Source organism: Charadrius vociferus, unplaced genomic scaffold, assembly GCF_000708025.1.
Source record: "Charadrius vociferus isolate BGI_N301 unplaced genomic scaffold, ASM70802v2 scaffold595, whole genome shotgun sequence".
Taxonomy (NCBI): Eukaryota; Metazoa; Chordata; class Aves; order Charadriiformes; family Charadriidae; genus Charadrius; species Charadrius vociferus.
This window is the reverse complement of record NW_009648646.1, coordinates 820247-843620: the sequence shown is the minus strand read 5'-3', so window position 1 is coordinate 843620 and position 23374 is coordinate 820247. Positions and strand designations below refer to the sequence as shown.

The window sequence follows — 23374 nt, the reverse complement described above, 5'->3', positions numbered from 1 at the left end:
GTTGTCTAGATGGACTTCAGGGCTGAGAAAGGTGTGTGAACAAATCTTATTTTCTTTTGACATGGCCCAGCCTGTATCAGTTCTTCTTCCAAACCCTTTTGCATTAGTAATGTTGAATTTTCTCTGTTTGCAATGTGGAATAAACAAATACGAGCTGTTGCTCAAAGCGTCTCTGTTCATCACAAAGTGCTGGAAAGCACACTCTGAAGCAGACAGATGTGTGGCAGTATACCTAGCCACAGGATAGATGGTGCTTCAGCTTTAGTTCTGAAATCCCCATGCTTTCCTGGATGGAAGTCAAATCTCTGGCATTACCCAAGCATACCTCTGGACACAGGTATGCGGATGGAGGTGTTCACAGTAGACAGTGTAATGTACTACAGGCAACCTATAGGTCAAGCTCTCTAGCAAAGATTTTTGATGTAGAGTTGATATACCTTGGCTATAAAGTGCAATGAATCAGTGGAATTGAAAAACATATGTGTGCCTGTGTATACATATATGTAAAACTTTTATTGCAAGGACAGCATCAGACAACAACGTGAATATACCCCCAGCTGGTACCAGTCATATGTCAACCTGTATTTCAAAGAAAGGATATTTGAAATCAACATCATGTCAGAGTTACTGCTTTTCATGAACATCAGAAAATGCTGTCCCCTTATTTCTTTAGATCAAGATTTTTTTAACTGTATACTTATATTATTTGTTCTCATTGTAGCATTCTGAGTAAAAGAAAAGTCCGTTTAATTCCTCCTTTCAAAGAAAATCACACTAATTTGAATATGTGGATTTGCACATAACTAGGTGCTATGTGGGCTGTGTGTGCACATGCATTGTTCAGGTCCTATGTCTTTTTAGATTTTTTAAAAGTCAGTGGCAATTTTACAGAAAAAATATTGGGTTTATTTTCAATTTGTCAAAGTATTTTCTTTTCTAGAATTCATTTCTATATTCTTTTTGGTGGAAGTAGGAATGTCCTTATTTCTTTCTTTCTTTTCTTCTTTCTTTCTTTCTTTCTTTTCTTTTTTTTTTTTCTTTCTTCCTTTCTATCTCCCACCTGCCTGCCTGCCTTAGGTAATATCACCATAATTTCTGGAAGCTATAACAAGCAGGTGAAAGAATAGGACCGGGTTTTCTTCTTTTTAAATGGTGGGGACTAAGCAGTAACTCCACAAAAGTTCTTAAAAGTCAGTTTGATTTACTATGGGGTACATTAGAGCAGGTTTTGGTATACATTATCCTGCCAGAGAAGTTGTTTATATGTATGGAAGACCAATAGGATGAAACTGCAAAAAGAGCTGGTTGCTGTCCCTTCTTAATGAATGAGAACAGAAAATGGGAGAAGAGCGGGGACAGGGGGAGAGAGGGTAAGGCAATTGCACCAGGTGTCAAGAAGGGCATTTCTGGTGGCAAGGGTTCTGCACAGTGCTCTTGCACGTGGTGGACCACCCTTTTTATAGCTGGATGTGTGCAAAGTGATGAATCAGACAAGAGCAGGCAGCTTGGCAGCAGGAGGTGTTGCCAAGGTGGTCTTTGGCAGAAGCTGAGGTTTATTTGCTGTAGGCCACTTTCTGCAGCCATCACTCAGCCCCACCCTCACAATTAGATTATTTGGTCCAGTTAATCTCTTTTTCTTCACTTGAAACATCAAGCTAGGAATTAGGGGAGGAATGTCTGTCTTGAGTATCTCTAGTGCTTCCAGACTGTGTGAAGAAACAAGTCAGGAGGAGGACAGAGGTTTGCAGAGTTACTTCTGGTTACCTAAATCTTATGACTATCCCTTTTAGCTTAGCCTCACTGCAGGGAGAATGACTTCAGAGAAATGTTCCAGCCAAGCAGGATTGGATTATAGCCTTTGCCATCTAGCAGCACAGCCCACACAAGGGAAAAATCATCTTTGCACTCAGCTGATGTTAAAACAGTAATATTACTTGTCTTGTTCTTTGATATGCTGCAAGGACAGTGTCCACCAACCCCTGTGAGATGTTCTGTGGTAAAGAGACAGAACCATAAAGGCACCCGGGTCCATACAGCAGACGAAATCTCTATGCCATCCAGCACCTGGCAGAGCTCTCTGAAATAACAGGGGAAAAAATGGTTGGGGGCTTGGGAGAGTTTTGCAGAGCTTCTTTCCACATTTCGTACAAGCTCCTCTTCCCAGTTCCCAATCTTACAGTGAGCCTTAGAACACACTGCTGAGCTAAGAAAACAGGGGCGATACTCCAGCGACCAGATTCCCTCAGGCCGTGCTTGGCTATACCTGTTCTGATGACGGATCGAGCACATAATTTTTTAGTGGGAATAAGTATTTCCCAAGACTAATTGACCCTTACAGTAATTGAAGCTAGATTTTTACAGGTTAGATTTTAACTCAAACTGTGCATGGTCTTAGTCTCCAAGAAATATTATTGAGATTGCTTGATCAACTCCCCATAGTTATTATTTTTCACTCCTGGCAGTAACCCTGCAAAAGTAGTTTGTTCTTTAACTTGAGTGGTGGAAGTCTTGGCTTTCAGTCCCAGAGCCTCCATGCTCCTCCGCGGTGACCTGTAACTGGCATCTTTGCACTTGAAGGTTATGCCCATCTCCAGGTCTCATGCTTCATTAAGGATGAAATTCAGATGGGACTTGAAAGCAATTCTTTCTCTCACTTGGCTTTTGTTGTGTTTGCTCAGACTAACCAGTAAGGTCTGGAACCAGTGAGCACTTTGAATCTGGAATGGGCAACAGTTCTTGATTTGGATGGCTCATTGGCTTTTTATCTTCTGGAGATGTAAGCTGTGAGTTAGACACAGAAATTTCTGGAGTGATCTATCCTAGTGATGATCTTTGTTTCCTTATTTTCGAATGTAAAAAGCATAGTTCCCTCACTCCCCCAAATTGTTCAATTTCTATAATTCACTAAAAAAAGATTCTATCCGTGGGCTGAGGTTTTTTCTCACTTGCCAGAATCAGGCTTCAACATTTAATATACTTTTTTAATTTTTTTCGTGAACGAGGATGGAAAACAAACCTGAAGATCTCATCTGACATCCAGTACACTTCATGTTAACACCACTGTGGATATCAGTGAGCTCTGCACCAAGCCCAAAATGTTTTCCAAAATGTCTCTGTGCACATATGCCTGTTGGAGTTGACTCCTGGGCAATTTTGATCTTGCTATTGATAAAATGCAATAAATTCTTATTACTGAAGTGGAACCCTCTCAACTGTCAGAGAAGTTGTTAGTAAAGAGGTTGCCAAGGTTAATATCTAATGTGTGTGTGAGTGTGTATCAAGGTGAATAATAATAACCACTTTAGTCAGGTGCTCTTTTCAGTCCTTTTCTTTATGTCAGCTGTTCTGCAGGTTTTAATATTTTTTTTCCTTCGGGGGATATTTAAGTATGAGGCACTGTTAGCTAAAAAGAAAGAAAACAAATGCAAAAACAAATATAACTTGAAAACGGCATTAATTCCCAATAGGTTGTTGGGCCTGGAACTTACGTGGCTGTTCTGTGTGTCTTCAATTGTTATTATTTTGGAGAATTTAAACAGGGACATTCACTCCAAGAAAAAATAATAACAAAGATGATCCTGTGACTTAGCTGTTCAAAGGAAATATCATAATTCTTGTTTCATGCAAGGAGGAAATAAGGGTCTGAAAGCCACTGAATTTGGATGATTTGGATCAACATATTGAATCCTTTCTCCTTTTATTCTCCTTCCTCCTTTCCCTTCTTCCCTTCCCACACACTCAACTACTGCAATCCATAAAAAAAAAAAAAAACATTTAAAGTGTGATTCTGGGTTTTGAGTCACACTCAGCCCTGAACCCAGCTTAATCTTGCTGAGGGAACATCATCAGGACTGTGTATCTCCATTCTCTGCAGACTTTCCCCTCTCTGCACCCCCAAGACCAATTTCTTTTTTTTTTTTTTTAAACAAAATAACTGCGAGTGAATTGTTTTCCAGCAACATGAATTCCAGTTTTGCCTCTGTGGTTCACCAGAAGTTGTACTGCAGATCTGGAAGTGTTGACTGGGCACAAAACATGGCACGGGCAAAACAGAGACTGCTGGTCGATATATGATTGCTGGCTAAAGGGTTAACCTGTGCCCCAGGGAGCCATCTGGTGAATGCTCTACAAGGGGAACATTTCAGTTTCACCTCTTCCCCAGATAAATTTTATCCTTTCGTTTATGGGAGCTAATCAGTCCAAGAGAGAGACATTAGTCAATGCAACAGCTTTCTGAAGGAATCTTCATTGTTTGAGTCATTTAAAAATTAGCTGGACAATGAACTGCATGAATGTAGGGATTCTCTGTCCAAAGAGACGAGTGAGTGTGTGGGACAGATGAACTAATATGTCTTTTCTGTTGTTAATTGCTGTAATTCTGAAAAAGAAAATGGGATGAGACCACTGCAGCGGGGGAGCCGGGAGAGCCCCAGACCGGAGGGGTTAACACTTGTCATTCTTAATCATACAGTTAGAGTCTTGTGACAGGAGGACTGCACAGGGTACAAATGCAGAACGCTCACACAGCTCCATTTTCCCCACTGGCACAGTCTCTTTATGACTTACTGTGTTAATTAGCTCACCTGCTACGTTCCATGGTGGACCTAAAAGTACAGTGATTGTCACCAGAGGAAGAGAGAGGGGACTCTGTGCCCAGCTCCATTGACTTTGCTGTTCTGCAGAAGAGTGGCTTTCAAGGAGGCAGGTTTCTAGTCATCCCCAGAGGAGCAAAGTCTTCATGACTGGCAAACAGGAAGGTTCTCTCCTTACCTCTGTCTTTCTGGGACTGTTCCTGGGGCTTGCTGGGCTCCACTGAAGCCTGGGGAGCCACAGTCTAGTCTGGGAACTTGTCCCTGCAACCACCTGGTTCCCCACAGATACTGTCATCAGCTTCAAACTGACGTGCTACAGTCCTGGAGGGTGGGGATGTTTCTTTGTTTAGTTTTAAAGTAAAGCTAATTTCACGAAAATCAGTGTTCCCTCATTAAAATTTAAAAAAAAAAAAACAAAACACAACAACCAAACAAACCAAAAACCAACTTACACACACACACACACACTTTTCCAAAATAAGCATTTCAGACTCAACCAAAGCGAATCCTGTCCTAAGGACGCAGGATGTGTCAGTCTAGTACAGGAATAAGTGTGGCTCAGGGGAAGGAGTGTCCCAGCCAGAGGATTGAAGGTTGTTATACAAATTAATGTGGTAATTACAGTATCATCTGGAGAAAGCAACTGTGACTGTGTTCCTGTTCTGCTAGGTATTGCATGCACTGTAATAAAAAAGAAGTCCTGGCATGGTTATAATCTCAGCAGACAACTCAGAAAAAAGGGTCCATTATTACTGTGTCATAGATAAGAAGCCAAGGCCCAGAGACATTTCAAAGGTGCAGTAGTCACCGTCACCCCTGGTGCTGTTTGGACATACTATGCATGGGGGTAAATTGAAATTCTTAACAGAGAAAAGGGACATCCACAAATGCTCTTACTCAAAGCCAGAGAGGTTTATAAATGCATATTTCTCTAACATTCCTTTTCTTTTTTGATTTTTTTTAATAATCACTGAAAAGAAAAAGGGAAAAGAAAAGCTCTACCTTCTTCATTTATCCTTTGTTTTGGAAAGGAGGAGAGATTTTATCTTGAATTTCAGGAAAGGGTGAGAATGGATAGGAAGGATTCTTCCTAAAGACAAACACAAATCATACTGGAAAACTAATCAGAGCTAAGAATAGACAAAACCCCCATCTTTTTTGGTTAATGAGCTATATGTGTTGGTTAGGTCCAAACATGCCCCTCCAAAACACATCCCTAAAAGGAATGGGCAGAAGGTCACATAAAGAGGCTTTGGCAGACTAGCTTTGTTTAAACTCTGTTTTAATAAAGGAAGTAATGTTAATAAGATATCAAATGAGCAGCCATAAAAAAGCATAAGCAAAGGTACAAAAAGTGAATATATGTGAGGAATGGGAGGATCAAAAGCAACTTCTGTCCATGCCAAAACAACACCATTATAAGCGAAAAGGACGTTAGGCAGAGATTATTAAAAAATAATCCATTGTTCAGTAATGGCAAACATTTCACACCTCACATGGCAGAAGCAATAAATCCCATTGATTCCTCCAAGGCAATTTACAATTAAACACTGATTTGCAAATAAATAAATAAATAAATAAAGGCAGAATTCATTGTGGCACCTTACACCGCCAAATCAAAGCAATCGGAGTGGAATTGAGAATAATTACCAGATGTGTTGCTTTGTGCTCAAAACGGCGTCCGTTATTTACAACTACCAATGATGTTCTTTATTTATTCCTCCTGCTGGTCTAATGACTATTGCCGTTCAGTGTTCTTTTATTTAATCATCAACATCCAAAAAAAGAAGTATCTTTTTTCTCTTCTTTTTTTCCCTCTTTTGGCAGCAACAGAGAGGGAGAAGTTTCCTAAGCCCCAACAATAGCAAATTGCTCTGGAGGAATGCATCATCTTTTCAGCCTGGCCTGCAATGTAATTATGAGCACTGCCTTCAATTTATTGGCCTTTTACAGATGTGCAGTCCAAATGGATGCTACTTTAACTCCTGGAGTAATGAATATTTGTTTTCTCCTTGCCTATTTCATGTCTTTCCTATGGAGGATATTTCTGGATGGAAATTAACTGGCGGTCATAAGCATTAAGAGAGTTTGAAGCTCCCCAGGGGAACCCAGCACAGTCATAAAGTTGCAGTACATGTAGCCATGCACACACAGAAAGAAAAGTGTTTGCAAGTGAAGAGACTCTGGGGATGAGCATTTTTTTTTTCTTTTATTCTGCTGTTTGTTTCAATCCCATTTGCAGGCAGGGTGCTGTTCAGGCTCATTCTAGGTAAGGACAAAGAGAAAATATTCCTTGAGGAATTAAGAAATGAAAAGGTAGATATTAGCAGACAATTATATAATCTGGTCCTTCATATACTATGTCATGAATTGGCCATTTCATGGGTGTCCCCACACTTTTTCTTGGATGTATTTAAGTGGACATTTCTATTGATGTAGAGAAGGAATTCTGAAGCAGTAGGTGAAGCTGTGCTGAACTGTCCCAACTGCAGGCTGTCCTATAAAATGTCCCTCTTCTATTGTCATCTCTTCATTTCTAGGGTAAAACTTTTGGGACACCCCTTTTCCCCCCACTCTTTACTGATCAAATATTATTTCTTCTTATATACCTTTTCCTGTCATTTTGGATATACAGAATGGATCCCAGTGTTTATATAGGGGTTGGTACGCTTTCTGGCCCTTATACACCTTTAGATCAAATCACATCTTAAATGATAAGCTTTTACCATTGTTAGCCATCTCCAGGGATCTCCCCAGGAGAAGCAACTCCAGGCAAGTCTGACTCGACACGGAGAGTGAATAAATACATGGCACAAGGGCACACGAGGAAAAACTTTTGTCCTTCATTTCAGGTGGAATATGGTAGGTTCTCCCTCCTCCATCTGGCCCGGGGTGAATCACTGCACTTCCACCGTAAGGAGGGTGCTACCACTATACACCTGCAAAGGCTTTCCGCCAGTCCTGCACTGAAAGGGTTAACCTCGTACAGGGTAAACTGGAAGCCAGACAATACTGGAGGAAGAAACCAGGTTGTAGAAACTAATGGTACTTCTGCCACTTCCAGTTTTCTGCCAAAAACACTGAAAGTGGAAAGAATATGAAAGGTATTTTGTAGATAGGGATTACAAGGCATCACAGAAGGGACACAGAGAAGCAGACACTTGAGCAGCACTCATACATCCCTGTTAATGTCCAAATTCTGCATGATGGGCTCTCTGAAGAACTAAGGGTGCAGACCACAAGATCTGTGCCCTTTGCCGGTCTATTGTATGTGTAAAAGGTGATGGAAGCAGAGTAGTTGCTGTCTAAGAAACATACAGCAAGTTTCAACGTACACACACACGCAAATTCGTGAATGGCTCAAAATTTCCTGTCAGATGGGTACTCTCAGTGAAGACAGACATTTCTGCTCCTTGTTCTATGCCTTTAATCTTCCGTTTTGCTCATTCTGCTCTTTAATCATCAGACGACTCATGACAGTAATTGTGGATACCCCTGGATAGCTCAGTAATAAATGTATCCTGAACAAACACGCCTGTCAGACTCTATTTAGCCTAGAGCATCAAGTTTATGACCTCATGAAAGAGAATCATTCTTAAATTCTCTAAACAACTCTCAAAGTTAATCTCTACTTGTTATAAACATTAACAATTTTTTGCTATTTTCATCAAGAATTCAGGATAAGACCTTGAAAATTTCATAGGCGCCAAACTCTCTAGGTTTAAGTAGGACTTTGTAACCCAGACAACACCTCTGGGTCCAGGTCTTAATGTCTGGACAGTTGCATTCTACCTCTTCAAATCCACCTTTTGGGCCGAACAAGAGCAGCAGCAGAACAATGTCTCGGGATATTGTTAATAAAAGTATATTTCTCCTGCAAAAGATTGCTGCAGTGGCATGGAGGACAAGTTCTATTTCTTTGTTCAGCTTTGAGCACAGTACATTTGCTATAAGAGTTTCCTGGAGTAAAGAAGTGGAGTGGGAGAGGTGGTTCTTTCATTGTTAATTATTTGTGCTTCTGGTCTAGTGACCCAAACTATATTTAGCTCCCCATCAAAACCAAAACCTGAAAATTAAATGGACTGGAATGGAAAGGTGGTCTCTGTGTCATTCTCTGGATTCTGTTTCACAAGATGCAATCTTCCTCGATTTCCAAAACCAATTTTCTCCCATCATCTTATGAAAGTAGAGGTCATCCTGTGAAATGTGATATCTCACCAGTTTTTATAAAGGAATGTGCCCTTCCCCACAAAAGGAGGGTTCATTAAATCATGCAGCTGATCAGATTGCTGAAGCCTTGATTGGCCGACAGCCAGAGTGAAGAAATCCATGGGGAAGAGGCAAATGGCACCATCAAAATAGGCTGGACTTGAACTAGGGTATTTTAATCACACTGCTATAGGGAGAAAAGGGGAATCGCAAAGAAGGGCAATATGGGAGTTTTATTGACTTTTAGGGTCAACAGAAGATGGGAAATAATCAGCCAGCCACATCTGAATTCCACAGTTTGGCATTCATTCCCAGGCACCACTTTACTGCTAATCAGAGTTCAGAAATAATTCATGACCTGCCTCTGCCCTTGTTGTATGCCTTCTCTCCACAGTGTCCTTACAGAAGTTGGCAGACGGGTATCTGTAGTCAGTACCAAAAAGCAGCTACTTCTGGAGTAGGTCACAGCAACGATGTGAAACATTTGCTGCAGGACAGCAAACCCAGTAAGTTCTGAGAGCAGGTCCATGGTCTGAGACAAGCTTCAGACAAAACGATGCCTTGGTGAGGTGTCCCTCACAAAAACCCTCCATGTGCTAGGCAAAACATGAAAAAGTGTTCAGGAACAAGTGCAGGGAGTTAGTTATAGCTTATGTTTAAGCTGAACATCAGATGTTTTTAAAGACTTGGAGCAAGTATTGTCTTGGGTATGGGGTTCGTTCGTTCCTCAAACTCCACATGGAATGAAAATGGACCAGTTTCAGGCAATGCCCTATTTTCCTTTGAAAGGTGGTCAAATTCTCCTGACAGTCATGTTTTACAGGCTCACAAGGCTCTAGGTTCCGCAAATGTAGATAGTGCTTTATGAAGGCGAACACTTCACTGGGGACAGGCAAGCTAGGTTTGTGCAGCACAAGCACAGACTACTTCAGATGCAGCAGACCCACTGGGAGAGCCATAACCTTGCCTACCTTGCTGGGACTTTCTGATGAGTCTTGCACTGCAGACCTTACAGCAAGAAATGGCTGGATTATTTCCTACCTCCGTTATCATCAATGCATGTGTCCATCCCAGGCTTTAGAGGATAAATATGGTCAGAGAGTTGCAGCTAACACATAGCAAAGATCTCCTCCTTAAGGTGACAAAAGCTACCTTTTCTATTTCATCTCACGCTTGGTGAGAGGGATGTGAAAGACAAGGTGGTAGGGACCACATCTGCTAAAACGTTGCAGTCCAAGCCCTTGTTTTTATGTATTTGGGGAAGTCAGCACTTGTGTCTGTCTTATATCTAGTTAGGTGGATGTACGCTTGAATGCTGATCCTTCCATACCAAGCTGCAACAATCAGAGCCATAGCTGGTGACTCCAAGAACAGTCAGATCTGAATCAAAAGCAAAGAGCCTACCTGCTCTGGATTTGCAAGGGGCAGATAACCTGAATCTGGGGAAGGATTTGGAAAGCATAAGAAAGTGTCCCACTATTCATCACAGCAACCTGAAACAAAATAGGGTGGGGACTTTATTTATATCAGCCAAGAAGAGGTGAGTTGACAGGGCATCTTGGATTCAGACACCTGTTCCTCAGGCTTGAGGGTTTTGCGTGGTTCAGATGAGCAACCTCACTTCTGGCTTTGATCTGAGGCAAACCTTTTGACCTGAACAAATTCCCTTCTGGCCAGGTTGGCCTGCCCACTTTTCCTTCCCAGAGTCCTGTTAGAAATAGCCACAGGCTGAGCAGGCTTGCAGGTCCCTCCAGCTTCCCCTGCCAGGAGTGGAGGAGGGGATAGCCCCCTTAAACCTAGCCAATCCGGGGGAAGTGCTTTAATGGTGCTTGGAGATAAAGAGGTGCTTTGCATCTCAGCCACTTAAAACTCTCAGGAGTAAAACAGTCTTTCTTGGGGAATGGCCTCTCTTTTCAGTGATTCCTAGACAAGCTGAACACCTTAACCCAACCCCAAAAAGAGAGCAGCAAATGCCTCCAGTGGTGGTGGTCCCACATCAGAGAAATGTCTGCTGCTGCGATGCAGTGGGTAACTCCCATGGCTGACGCAGTGCGCTGGTGCTGAGGGCTCCAACCCCAACACTAAGTTTTGTGGGGAAGCTTTTACATATACTATTAATGTTTTGGGGATTTGCCATTGCTAGAAGACACTTCCCCTTGATTTTGGGGGAAAAGTAGTTGTGCAGCTCCTCTGAAAATCAAACGTTGCATTCTGAGACTTAAAATTTGAAAATACGTATAGTTTTATCAACTAACTATAGCAGTGCATTGTTTTACATCCATCCTGTTTTATACATGGGAAACTGAGGCACGGAAAGGTGTAGAACCTGGCCTAAGATGTTCTACTGTAGTATGACTGAAAAATAACACTATGAGAATTGCCCAAGGTTTTCTTCTCATATTGCTGTGGGGCACCAAGCTCTATCAAGGAGCGGATGAACGATTCAACTCTTTGCAAAGGGAGCACAGAGCAATATTGCTTGCTCGACCTTGCTCCCTCAGCTGTTCCCAGGAACAGAGGTATCAGTCGACAGCAATAGGGAGACCACAAAGTTGTGATAGGAGCCAAAAGGAGTCTGAATTTGCAGAGGGAAGGGCACACTGGGGTTCCTTCACAGGAATATTTTATGATTTCAGAAATACTCCCTGTGAGCTGATAAAAGTGAATTCTGCCAAATGGTCCAGTTCTAAGCAAGCTGAGAGCTGTAAATTCAGTGCATGGTAGCTGATCCTTCATTCACGGGAATCAGCACACCTCTACCCTAGGGTGAGACATTCAAAGACCACGGTCTTACTCGCCAGCTGTTGCCAGAGCAGTTTTTCCAACTCTTTGGAGAATATTGATATTGATTCTGAAAAACAAAAGTTAATCTGGAGAGACAGACAAACACACACAAATAAAGTGCATTTGAGTTTAAAGAAAAAAAGTTAGCGTCATGCCATTGAACTATTGACAAGGCTGTCACAAATATCATCTTGTCTCAGTGTAAATAAACAAGCTTAGTGCTGTTATTTTAGAATAAAAGGCCAGAATAGGTTTTGTATTGACTTTCTAATACCCACTCAAGAGTTGGAAGAAGAAAATTAAAGATAATAAAGTAAAAGTGCAAACCAAAAAGTGGAGACAGCTGGTGCATAGTAAACTGTGAATCTGAGTCTTCTTCAGTACAGAAAACCAATTGTGTAACTCAGTAAAGGTCACAAGCAAAGATAAGAAGTGGAGGTTGTCAGTGAATCCCCTTCTATATTTGGAAGGATGACGGCTGCAGGATGATACGATCTTGGTCTGCAGTGATTCAAAGGCTGGTGCTCATGTCCTACCCTTTCTGCATGCACTTGAGAGCTGGGTGGTGTTTCTCGGCGCTGTCACATTCATTTGAAGCTGGTCTGCTCCTGGGCAGCTTATCCAGTCCACTGGGCAATGGTGGTAATGTAAACAGGTAATCCCATTTTAACTCTGTTCAGTGACAGTGACATTTATAACTCCCTACAGTAGATTCAGGTGTGATCCCAAGCTCTCTGCATTTGCCTTTCTTGCAAAAAACATGCACTGATGCTACAGAAATTACCTGGTGTCTTTTCTGGGGCTGGTCCCTCTGTGTCTTGGCCAAATTTAGCCCTTACTTTGGGTGGTTTCCTGGACTACACCCACCTTCTTTATCAGCCTCTTGTAGAGTTCCTTTCCCAAGGAACTTTCCAAGCTTCTCTGATACCTTTGTGGACTTTCTCACTTCCTTTTGTCATCCTAATTGGAAAGGGATAGAAAGATTAAAAAAAAAAAAAATAGGAAAGGACTGGAAATGGGTATCCGTTCCCCTTGGACAAGCAGCCCTCTCAGAAAGGACAACTGGTTTATCCATTGACCCTTCTCAGCATGCTTTGAGCAAACTCTGAATGAGATGTTAGACCTGCAAGCCCAAGATGCTTCCTTTAAGGACAGCAAATAATATGCAGGAGCCCACACATCCCATTTAGCAAGTGATGTGCTGCTAAACGAGCTAAGGTGCTTCTAAAGTGGGTGCTATCGAATCCATGTGCTGGTTCAGAAACTCTTGTAAAAAAACCTGACAACATGTATGTGCTCTGGAGTAAACATTGATCAGCTGCAAATAAGAGGAAAAATGCCTCATTTGAAAAGACTGAGGGAGATTTTGAGGACCGTAGAAAAGCATGGACAGAGATGGGGAGCTAAAGGAAAGTTTCAAGCTGAGGAAAAGCAGGTTGATAGAGAATTTAAAGAGGAGGAAGGGATGATAGTTGGAGGGGAAAAGAGGCTACATGAGGGACTGACAAGATGATGAGGATTTAGGGCATGGGGTCCAAAGATGGGACAGAGGAGACAGCCAGTGGAGAGATTTGCTCTGAACCCTTACAAGCAGCAGATGTGGAAGACATTAACTGGAATCAAACAGCGCTAGTGATTATGGTCTGCTCCTCCAAGGGCATAAAAGCCACCTCTGCCTGAATATCCCTTCATCCATGTGACCAAGGGAGGAATGAGGCTTTCCCTGAACTTGATTGGTATGCATGACTTTGAATGAAATCAAAACATCCTCTAAATCTCAAGTATTTCAAACCTCAGGTTCTGCCTTGTTCGGCTCCATGAGTTTTCAATGGTGTTGCCTCATAACATCTAGCACACCAAACTCACACAATTAGAGGGTGTAATGGCCCATGAGTTGTTGGATACATGCAAAGTGTTCATGTAATCATTTAATTTTAATCGGACTGGCTATCATGTCCAAATAATGCCATTTAAATACATTTGTTTGACATTCCTTTGTGAATTTCTTTGAGATGGAGAGTCAAATGTGAGGCAAGCAGAGAGGAGTTATGTGTTTTGTTTTCTATTTTAAGGGAGAAGCTTTGCATGGAAAACACAAAAATTCCAGGTCTATGTAGAAGCTGCAACTCCGTAGTCACAGAAGGGATGGAGTTGCAATTGTATGGATAAACACAGGATTCTGGTACTGGGAGAATAACGCAAAGGGCTTGTACAAATAATGACAGCACTTCCAAATTTTGCAGTTCTTCAGTAGAGGTTTGAAGGCCAGGAGTGGCCTTTGACACTTCTGCCTGGCCTCATGCACAGTGCAGAATTTCAGTTAGTGACTCTTGCATCAGTCCCATAGCTTCTGTCTCAGCCAGAGCTATGTAATTGCCTTGAAAAGTCTCAAAGCGATGGAGATATTGCCACATCCCTCGTCTCAATAGTTAATTACCTTCAGTGGTTAATTATGCTCACTAATTCCCTTCAGTTACAACAAGATGGCTATGGCGCTTTTTTCCTACTGAATGTAGTTTCTCTAAGCCTCAGTTTTACCTTTGTTAAAATGGAAGTCATAAACAAAGAGCCAGATCTTCCACTGATGTAAATTAACATTACTGAGCACAGAAACTCCCTTCTTACTTGCTGCCAAACAGCCTTTGCACAGTGAATTTAATTGCCTTTCTGGGCTTCCCAACTCCTACTTAAATCTATTTGGTTTGGGGTTAGACTACTTTGAAAATCCTGCCTGTCTCCCTCTGTAGTTTTGGTAAACAGGATGCAAAAGTCCTGAACGTGACATTGCCTGTGAAATGATGCAAGCCCACAATCTCTGCAGCATTGTTCTTACAAGCGTGTATCATATCAATAAAAGATTATCTGAGTGCAGGAATGAAAAAATAAAAATGAAGGAGAAAAGGATTGGGAATCATTCACAGCGGGTCATTTTGGTTGGGCTGCAATCAACAAGCCAGGCTTGATAAGACAGGTATTTTAGAGAGTATTGATCTCAGATCTTTTTTTCTTTTTAATTTCATTTTTTTATTTGTTTATACTTAATGCTTAATAAGCTCTGCACATCTTGCTTGCTGGTTACACGCAGCCTCTGGCCTGTGTATTTGAAACTTGTGTAAAATTTTTGCAGCTACTGGCCCAACCTCGATTCATTTGGCAGGTAAGGGCCGAGATCTGAGTTCCTCTTTCTCCCTCTCTCCAGTTGGTTTTGGCTCTTGCTTGATGAAGTAAATCCTGGTGCTCGTGAGTAAGAGCAGTGCAATTCGCTCACTGCACTGTCATTCTGAAGTGCTTTCCCATGGGAAGCATGCCTTGGGACTGTGTTTTCCCTGCCCGTGTGAGCATGTGTGGGCTCAGCATCGCTATTCACCTTCTGGAAGCAACTCCAGGTGCCCTCTGTGAGGGTCCTGAGTGACACATATGATGCGGTAGTTCTTGACTTGCAGATGTTGCCAGGCCATACAGAGAAGATAAGAGGGGAAACAAAGGCACAGAGGTGAAAATTACTTTTCCAAGGTCATATTGCTGTCCATGCCAGAGCCTGCCTAGACCCCAGCTCTCTCAGTCCCTCTCTAGTGAGTTATCCCCTGCACCAGAAAACCTCTCCAGGGTGATTTAAAAGGGTGTGATTTTAACCAAGCTCAAGGCCTAGTGGTCTAATGAATCTTCTCCCAACGACTGGCATGCACATAATTCATCTCATTCTTCAGGCTTTTGTGACTAATACAAGAGCTGTTCACCCTAACCTGCCTATATGATTCATCTGTGTTTTGTACAGCCTTTGTTACTCAAACTGTAACTCTCAAGTGCAAGGGGTAAAAACAAAATTAGAGTGATATCTGACAGCAGATGGAGATTTAATAATACGAAGAGTAAAAGTTGTTCCAGGATCTTGTTCCAAGTTGTGCCAGTGATTAGGATGGTTAGACTTGGTCCAAAAATAGCAAAAAGATTGAAATGAGAACTCAGATCTGAACTTTTTTTGCTGGGTTTGTATCCAGTGTTTCTTACCAGTGTAAGCCTCTGTTAGGGGGGTATCATGCTAGAATAGGAGGCAGATGGTTCATTTACACTGTGAGCTAAACCTTGTTTCATTTGCAGATTTGGTATCTGTTCACAATAATGAGCTACAGGTGAGCTGAGAACCACATAATCAAAAGGAAAAACTGTCTTAGAGCTGTACCTCCTTCTCTACCTGACTTCTGGTTTGGCACAACATCTGATCCTTGAATGCATTCAAAGTTTCCCTGTTGCCTTCTTCCCTCAGCCACATAAATCTCCACTTTCTTTGTTTATTTAATCAACTTGATAGGATGATTGAAAGTTAAAACACATGACAAGTCTGTTCTGATTTAATGTTTTGGTTTTTTTCGTTTACAGCCTGCTTCAGGTGGTGTTGGCTTAAAGGAATGTAATAGCTCCTGCATGAAATTGAGTGCTTCCTTTTGTTAAGGAGATGCCCATGAATGCTATTTCTTTTTTTCATTGTTATTACTACTAACCAAAGAAGGTCAGTTTGGTTTTGAATCAGCTGTTTCACTGTAGAGGAGAGTCAAACTCTGATCAGGCTGCATGCTAAGAGATGTAGGAAAACAGAGTTTAAACACTCAGTGACTTGTTTTATTATTAAGTACAAAGCTGTCCATTCCAAATGGCAGCATTGAACTCATATTTGCTGTCCTGCACTGGCTGCCCTTTCCAATAATGACTGGAAGTTATCAGGAGGAATTTTATTTATGACTCATGTTTTCATATGATTTAAGACTATTAAAAAAACAAAGTCCCAAATGACAAGAACTGCTAAGTAGGTGGTTAACCAATTGCAAAGCACAGATCTAAAGCAATACAAATTTTCAGAGAAACTGCACAACGTAAGCCCTTGGGGGACAGGCTCGAGTAAAACGAAATGGGGTTTGCAAATTCATTGAAATTAGGCAGAGCATTTGAGAGCCATCACCATTTAAAGAAATTGATGAGTCCCTGTCAGTATGTGCAAGGCCGTAGCATTAATCATTCACATAGACAGGAATGGACTATAGTTTTCAAACAGGATTTGCTGAGGGGTGTTGAGTGGTTTGGAAGATCTGTTGTTATAAATGGTATCGCATATAGTTAGGTAGAGGTACATATGTACAGCTCTCACAACTCTCCCTACACCCAACTACCACAATGCATCTGTCCCATCCCATAGGCAGTCCTGTTTTCAGCTGACACTGGTCAGCTTTGGAGACTTGTCAGTTTATCTGGCATCTTTCTGAGCCAAGGTTGAGGTTAAGATGCCTATCTGAATCCCAGCTATCCAAAGCAAGGCATGCCCCTCTCCTTCCTGCCCATGCCTCAGTTTCCTTACCTATACAACGTATAAGAGATATGTATTGGTCTGTCTTGTAGAGTTGTCACAAGAGAGATGAAAAGAAACATTTGCAAGATGAAATGAATGAAAAGTCCCATTGGAATTAATTTACTATTGGATTTGGGGGAAGTCCAGACTAGTTGCTATTTTTGCAGCTTTTAACTCTGACATGCTTGGAGATCTTCAACTTGGCTGCTTCCTTTCCCACCATTAAGGTCTGATCCTGCCACTTTTTACTGGCAAGAGTAAATGCTGACCTTGGAAACTGTGTCATTGATTGCCATGTAAAAAACTCACATTACATCAGGTACTAGGAGTGAATAAAGATTTCAGGCTCAGATTTAGAAAGGCTGAAGTTAACATGGCTCAGAGAGAGGTGTCCGTTCCCATCTTTCAACCGTGGACTGCCCCAAAGTGCAGGTCTACATGCTTCTGACTGGTGTCCTTCAGATAAGCCGTTCACTGGAGCTCCCTTGTCCTGCCCATCTTTAGTGGCTGCTATCCAAAAAGAGCTTAAAAAGATCCCAGTGTAACTTTCCCAGGAGAGATATCACCTCAATGTTTTTTTCCAATGTTTCCCTCTCCCTGTAACACAAGGCCTATGTGTCAGCATGATGACTTCCAGGGTTTAACTATGCAGGCCCAGACTGTGTCTTTGGTTTAGAGGCTCTGCAGGGATAACCCTTCTCACTGCCACCACGTCATCAAAACACCACTCCATGCATGGGATAAAACCCACTCTCAAAGCCAGGCTCTCTGACACTTATTTGCAGATCCTCTGCACTGAGTGTGCATTAAGATGTTGTCTGATGCCAAAGTCTGGACTTCTTCCTGCCCACCAAAAAAAAAAAAACAAAAAGAAAAATGGCAAACTCGGCATTGGCCTAAATCCTCACCCCTTTAGCTGCTTTTGTGCTGCACTTGCTCCGTCCCATGCTTCTCGCTCATCCAGCTCTTCCTCAGCATGGGTGAGCTCTGCAGCAGAAAGCAAAGGTATGGGAGATCCCATGCTCAGGTCTCTCCTTCACCATGCAACACTGGTATAGCCTATCAGTACTGGAGTTGGGCGATTAAATTTGCAGCCCTATAGACTTGCTTTGGCATAGCAGCTCTTCAGTACTGGTGAAAGGCAGGAGGGCATCATAGAGACAGTCACCAATTCTCCCTATTCTTCCCCAAATCATAAGATCCTCTGCCTCCTCTTCCTCCCTCAGTCAAGGCAGATGCTGTCTGTCTCCACAACCAAAGCAGTTGGCTGTTCATTCACAGACAAACTGCTCCAGCTCTCTGCCTTATTGCTAACCAGATTCATTTCCCCATCCCACAAGGCACTAATCCAGCAAAAGGTGTTGGCAGAATCACCTGGGAGAAGTTGGGAGACCCTTAACAGACTTCCCCTTCTCATTGCCAGCCCCCTGCTACTAATTCAGATAGCCCCCAAAGCACTGGGGGTTTATTTTAGTTTCCTTTCTCTTTGTCTGTTTCCTTGTTGCCTTTTTTTTTTTTTTTTTTTTTTTTTTTTTTTTTTTTTCTTTTTCTCCCAGCTCCAGCTGCATCTCTGCAAATTCGATCTCCAAAATGGAAGCTTGGCTGAGCTGGAAGCTGTCAGCACCAATGGTTGGTAGCTGGCTGCGACCACTTGCCAGGGAAGGGGGAAGATGAGTCCCTAGGCATCAAGGCAGCATGAAAAGTGACTACATCTAAATACTTCAGCACATGATTTCTTTCCCATTACTTTGATTCAAATCTCCCTTAATCCTCAGCTGCGTTAATGCACTTAGTAGGTTATGAGTGCCGCATGTGGATGCCACTGGGTTTGATTCCCTCACACAATTGGTTGGTAAATAATTTAGTACCAGTTTTGCCTGGAACGGGACCTGAAAATAGCTGGGCTGCTTATAGCTTCTGCTTTCTCTCTTCCTGCAATTTTCCCCCTCACAAGCACCAGGGGGTTGTTTGTGCAAGCACAGCCTGGCAGAGGCTGCCATTTTATATGTCACAGCTTCCTCCTGTCCCTGCTCATCAGAATCTCTCTTAATTTATTTCCTAGAAGAGAGGGGAGGGGAGGAGTGGGGTCAGGCCAGGGAGCTGGAGCCACAGACAAGAAAGCACCTGAACACTACTGAGTCGGAGTCTTCAAACAGTAAGAATTTGCCCCATATTCTGCCACCAAATCCAGGTTTTCCTTTACATCTGGTGCTTTTGAAATAGTGGTGTATTCATTTACTTGAGATTCCTGCACTTCTTAAACTCAGCCTAAGCTAGATATGGCAAAGGCAGACAGAAAGTGGTATAACAAAGAAGGAATTTCTGAGTTTGGGAAAAAGTCTTGGATGAGCAAGGAAACAAGAATTCCACTGAAATGGCCAGGACTATCTGGGATAGACCAAATTTCAGCTGTTGTGATATTTCTTTGGGCACAGCCATAATAGTATCCCTAATAATGTCCCTCATCCCCTTTAATTTCTTGCCACAAAGCTTTCTGTTCTTACCCTCCCCAACTGTTGTCAGCTACTGACAGTGGTGCACCGCACTGTTTCCTGTTCCCCACCCTAGTGCTCCATACCAGACAGCACCCTCCACATCTGTGCAAGACTGAATTTCACCCCAAAGAGATGTGCTGTGGAACAGACTATGAATCCCAACATCCCAGCATTGCTCCTAGTTCTGCTGAGGTTCCACTTGGTCATGGGGAATTTGGTCCATGGGACACTTTCCCTCTCCTAACCTTATGAAATGCTTACAATGACAGGAAATGACCTCACAGGCGTTTTGTGAGACTCACGTGACTAATCTCTATGAATGCAGTGTGAGGGACAGAAGAACCCCTGTGAGGGACAGAAGAAACCGTGTACAAAATCTACTACTGAGTGTTCTGAAGAGAGCTTCTGGTTCACAGAAGCAGCACGCAGAAGGTGATAGGTGAAATACTTGTTTGGCATATTCAGGAGATGGGACTAGATTAAAGATGTCCAGATTCCTGGTTTTCTGTTGACTGTTAAAGTAAATGTTGTTGGGACCTCTCAATCACTGAGGCCAACCGACACAGACTGCCTTGTGCTATCGAAACCTCTTATCTTCCAAAACAGGGTGTTCACATGCACCCTGCACATTAAGGATGGTCTCTGGCCCATCTTAATTCCCTAACCATCCAGGGGACTGTTTAGTTGAATACTAGGTAATGTAGACAAAAGTACACCTCATGGACCATTGTAACAGTATAAGCATATGAATTACCAAGCTCCAGTTGCACGGGCAATTTCTGGCCAGTATTTAATACACTGCAATAGACCAGGACCACTTGGATCCTGAGTGAGGTATTTGGGGTGCCAGACCAATGCATTTATGTTTGTACAGCCCTCAGCTTGACCTGATACATCTCACAAAAGCTGGCTAGGGGCCATACTCCCCCTCTCACACGCAACGTGTCCCAGCACATTGCATTTTCGTTGGTCTGCCAGCTGGTCTGCCTGCCCACTTGCAAATAAACCTACCTGTTAGCCAGACCCCAGGACCAGGCTGTCCATCCTTACACTAGATGGTTTTCTGGAGTCTCTTTGAACTTCATAACTGCTTGCAAGCCCCCACCTCTGCACACCAGCCCCCACACATGGCTTTCCAAATGCCTATTAAAGGACTCCACATGGGCATATGAACTTAGCAGGGCTTTGTCTGTGAGATGTCATTTATTAATATGAGGATTTAATTATATAGCACAGCTGCAGAAAAATGAAAGCTGCTTATGCCCTGCACCGCCTCAAAGCCACATCGTTGTGTGTCAGGGCTTTCACTTGCTTTTATCTGCTTTGACCCCCTATTTTGCCCCTTTCCTGCTTGCAATTTCTCTCACCTAAGCAGTCTGAGGTGTTTTTCAGACACGCGGCAGGAGAGGTCCTCACGCTCAGCGAGGTGCAATAACCATTTCATAGAAGGGAACACTGAGGCATGAAGAAATTAAAGTCAGAGTTCATACTCGGGTGCTTAAACTCAGCAAGGTTCTTCAGCATTTAGGGACCAGAGGAGTGACCTGCTTGTCAGAGTTGGTATCGCTGTGTGTTTGCAGATCCTGTTGGCTCCTGCGTGAGCAATGGTTGCTTAGCAACTTTGAGACGAAGGCCAACTATTTTGATGTCTGAATAAGGATTCAGACATTTAATTTCAGGGACCCACATTTGAAAACACCAGCATAGGAGGATAGATGAAGGTTGCACACATTGATGTTGACTGAGCGGTAAGGGCAGAACCAAGCTTGCTCCTCAGCGCCCATTCGAAGGAGCAGCACCCACTCGCTCCTTCTCGAGAGATGTTTTGGACCTTTGGAGTTGGGAATCACCCTTTCTGTCCTAGCATGGCTAAAGTTGGCTCCTGGGAACAGAGTATTTGTGGAAATGGGTCAGGTGCTTTCAAAGGAGAGAGTTTGAAATGTCCACCCCAAGTGCCTGCAGCCAAAGCTGCTTTCTCCACCAATTCCTCTGGTGACACAGACAGCAGAGGGGCCCATGGGCCGGTGGTGGGGCACTGAGCTGCTCGTTAGGAGTCTCCAGCTTGACTCCAAGGCCCTTCTTGAGGGTCCCTCTTTTGCCCAGTTTGCAAAATGTGGATAGTGATGCTTCAACTGCCTTTTCCAAGAGCTTTGAGAGGCTTGTTTCCCTCCTACAAACACTACGCAAGATCTAAATAGCGGTGTTATTTCTAGTGTGTTATCCTGATAGCGTGAGAGGCATAAACAAGATCCGCATTTGCTGATGGTGACTCACTGTGAGCCTTTGAGGGTTGTGTGGAAGGGCTTGCTCTGATTTTTTCGCTGCTCTGAGATAGATTATTGATTCTCTTTATCTGGTGTTCGTCTTACAAACCCAAGGTGATGAACATCCTGTTAGTTTCAAGAGCACTGGTGCTATTTTTCTGCTGCTTCAAGGGACACAGAATATGATCCAAGTACCCTCAAATGAGCAAAAAACAGGTCAACCTGGTTCATATCAATTAAACTGCCAGCTCCAGGGGAAGGCTAAAAAGTAAGATTGGGTAACGAAAGCAGACCTTGCCCAGTGAGAGGGTCGGGAAATTTCCAGTAAATTATATTTTGCTTGGCTTGGGTGGCTTCTTTTGTTGCTAAGTTTATTAGGAAATGCCAGATCATTGAAAACAGTGTCTTCCACCTGAAAAAAAAGGGGGGGGCAAAAAAAACCCTAAACCCAAAATCCAGAGAGAAATCTCAGGAAATTGTCAAAATGTTGTATTTTGACATTGCTGCAAAGAAAAAAATTCTTTCCAGTGATAAAAGAATTTGTTATTTTAGAAGAGCAACCTTATTTACAGATAATTAATCTAAGAAATGGTTTGTCATCTAACATATATATATGTATAACTATCAAGATAAGGATTTGGCTTTAACACAATAGGGATTTCACCATTCTTCTCATAGCAGAAAAAGGTCTCTCCAGCAGCAGCTGCAACATCAACATTCCTTCCTTTGTAGCTAATGCTCCAGCCAAAAAACGCTAGACGCAAAATTTACCACACCTCTTTACAAAAAGCCTGGCTCGGCTCTCCCCCTCACCCCACCTTCTGCCTGTCTTGAAAGCCATAAATATGAAGAGGCCAGCTGAAGTTAACTGCAAAATACCCACTTGCAAACAGGTGTAACAAAAGGGGGTGGCACTATTAGCTGTTGAACTATCATTCACCATTAAAGTCCTTTTGATTTCATAAAAGGGATTTGCTGCCTGTGGAGATCATCCAATAAAAGTAGGACTTAGTGGGAAAGAGATCAACTGTGGTTTGCTACCAAGGGGTTGTTGTTGAAGAATTAGCAATCAACTGAATGTGGTGATAGATTTTACAACCTTAAATGTATCCCTGAGACCAGTTGTTCTTTTTTTTCTTTTTTTTTTTTTTTTTTTATCTCTGCACTCGGATGTGCCAGGCTTAAATGAAACCTTAAAGAGAGAGAGAGAGAATGTGAGCTGTGCTCCGGACCTTTGAAAGAGCTCATCCCTGCCGCCTTTATCTCTACTTATTTATGAATCTCCCCCTCCCGACCCCCCTTCCTCACCAAGCCCCGTCTCTTGTTTTCCTGCAGCAAATCCCACCTTCCCTTTTTGATGGTTGGTTTTTGGTTTTTTTTTCCCCTCTACATTTATCTATATATTTTACACCCAGTAAGTCAATCAGTTTCAAATTATTGGTCCCTGAGACAGATGTTTGGTGAGTCATTTAGCTGTGCGAAGTTCTTCAGACAGTTTGCTCTTCCACCTCCTGTTCACTTAAAGCATCTTTTGAGGCTGATTTTTCCTTTTCAAAATGTCTTTAACTGCCGAACGTTTGCTCCCACCGGGCAGTCTAATGATGTTGGACACAATATGTGTGAACATCTCTTTAGAGGCCATCTCCCCTAGGCTACATTCTTGCCTATAAAATCATTGTTTATTTAGTCCTT

At 42.6% G+C, this 23374-nt stretch overlaps 1 protein-coding gene across 1 annotated transcript in view; it reads left to right on the top strand.

Moving 5' to 3' along the window:
- The window catches only part of CELF4 (CUGBP, Elav-like family member 4), a 305865-nt gene that overhangs the window by 18318 nt on the left and 264173 nt on the right, over positions 1 to 23374 (top strand). The window contains exon 2 of the mRNA XM_009886416.1: positions 1376 to 1388. Coding sequence (XP_009884718.1) covers positions 1376 to 1388 — 13 coding nt within the window. The remainder of the gene's footprint in view (positions 1 to 1375; positions 1389 to 23374) is intronic.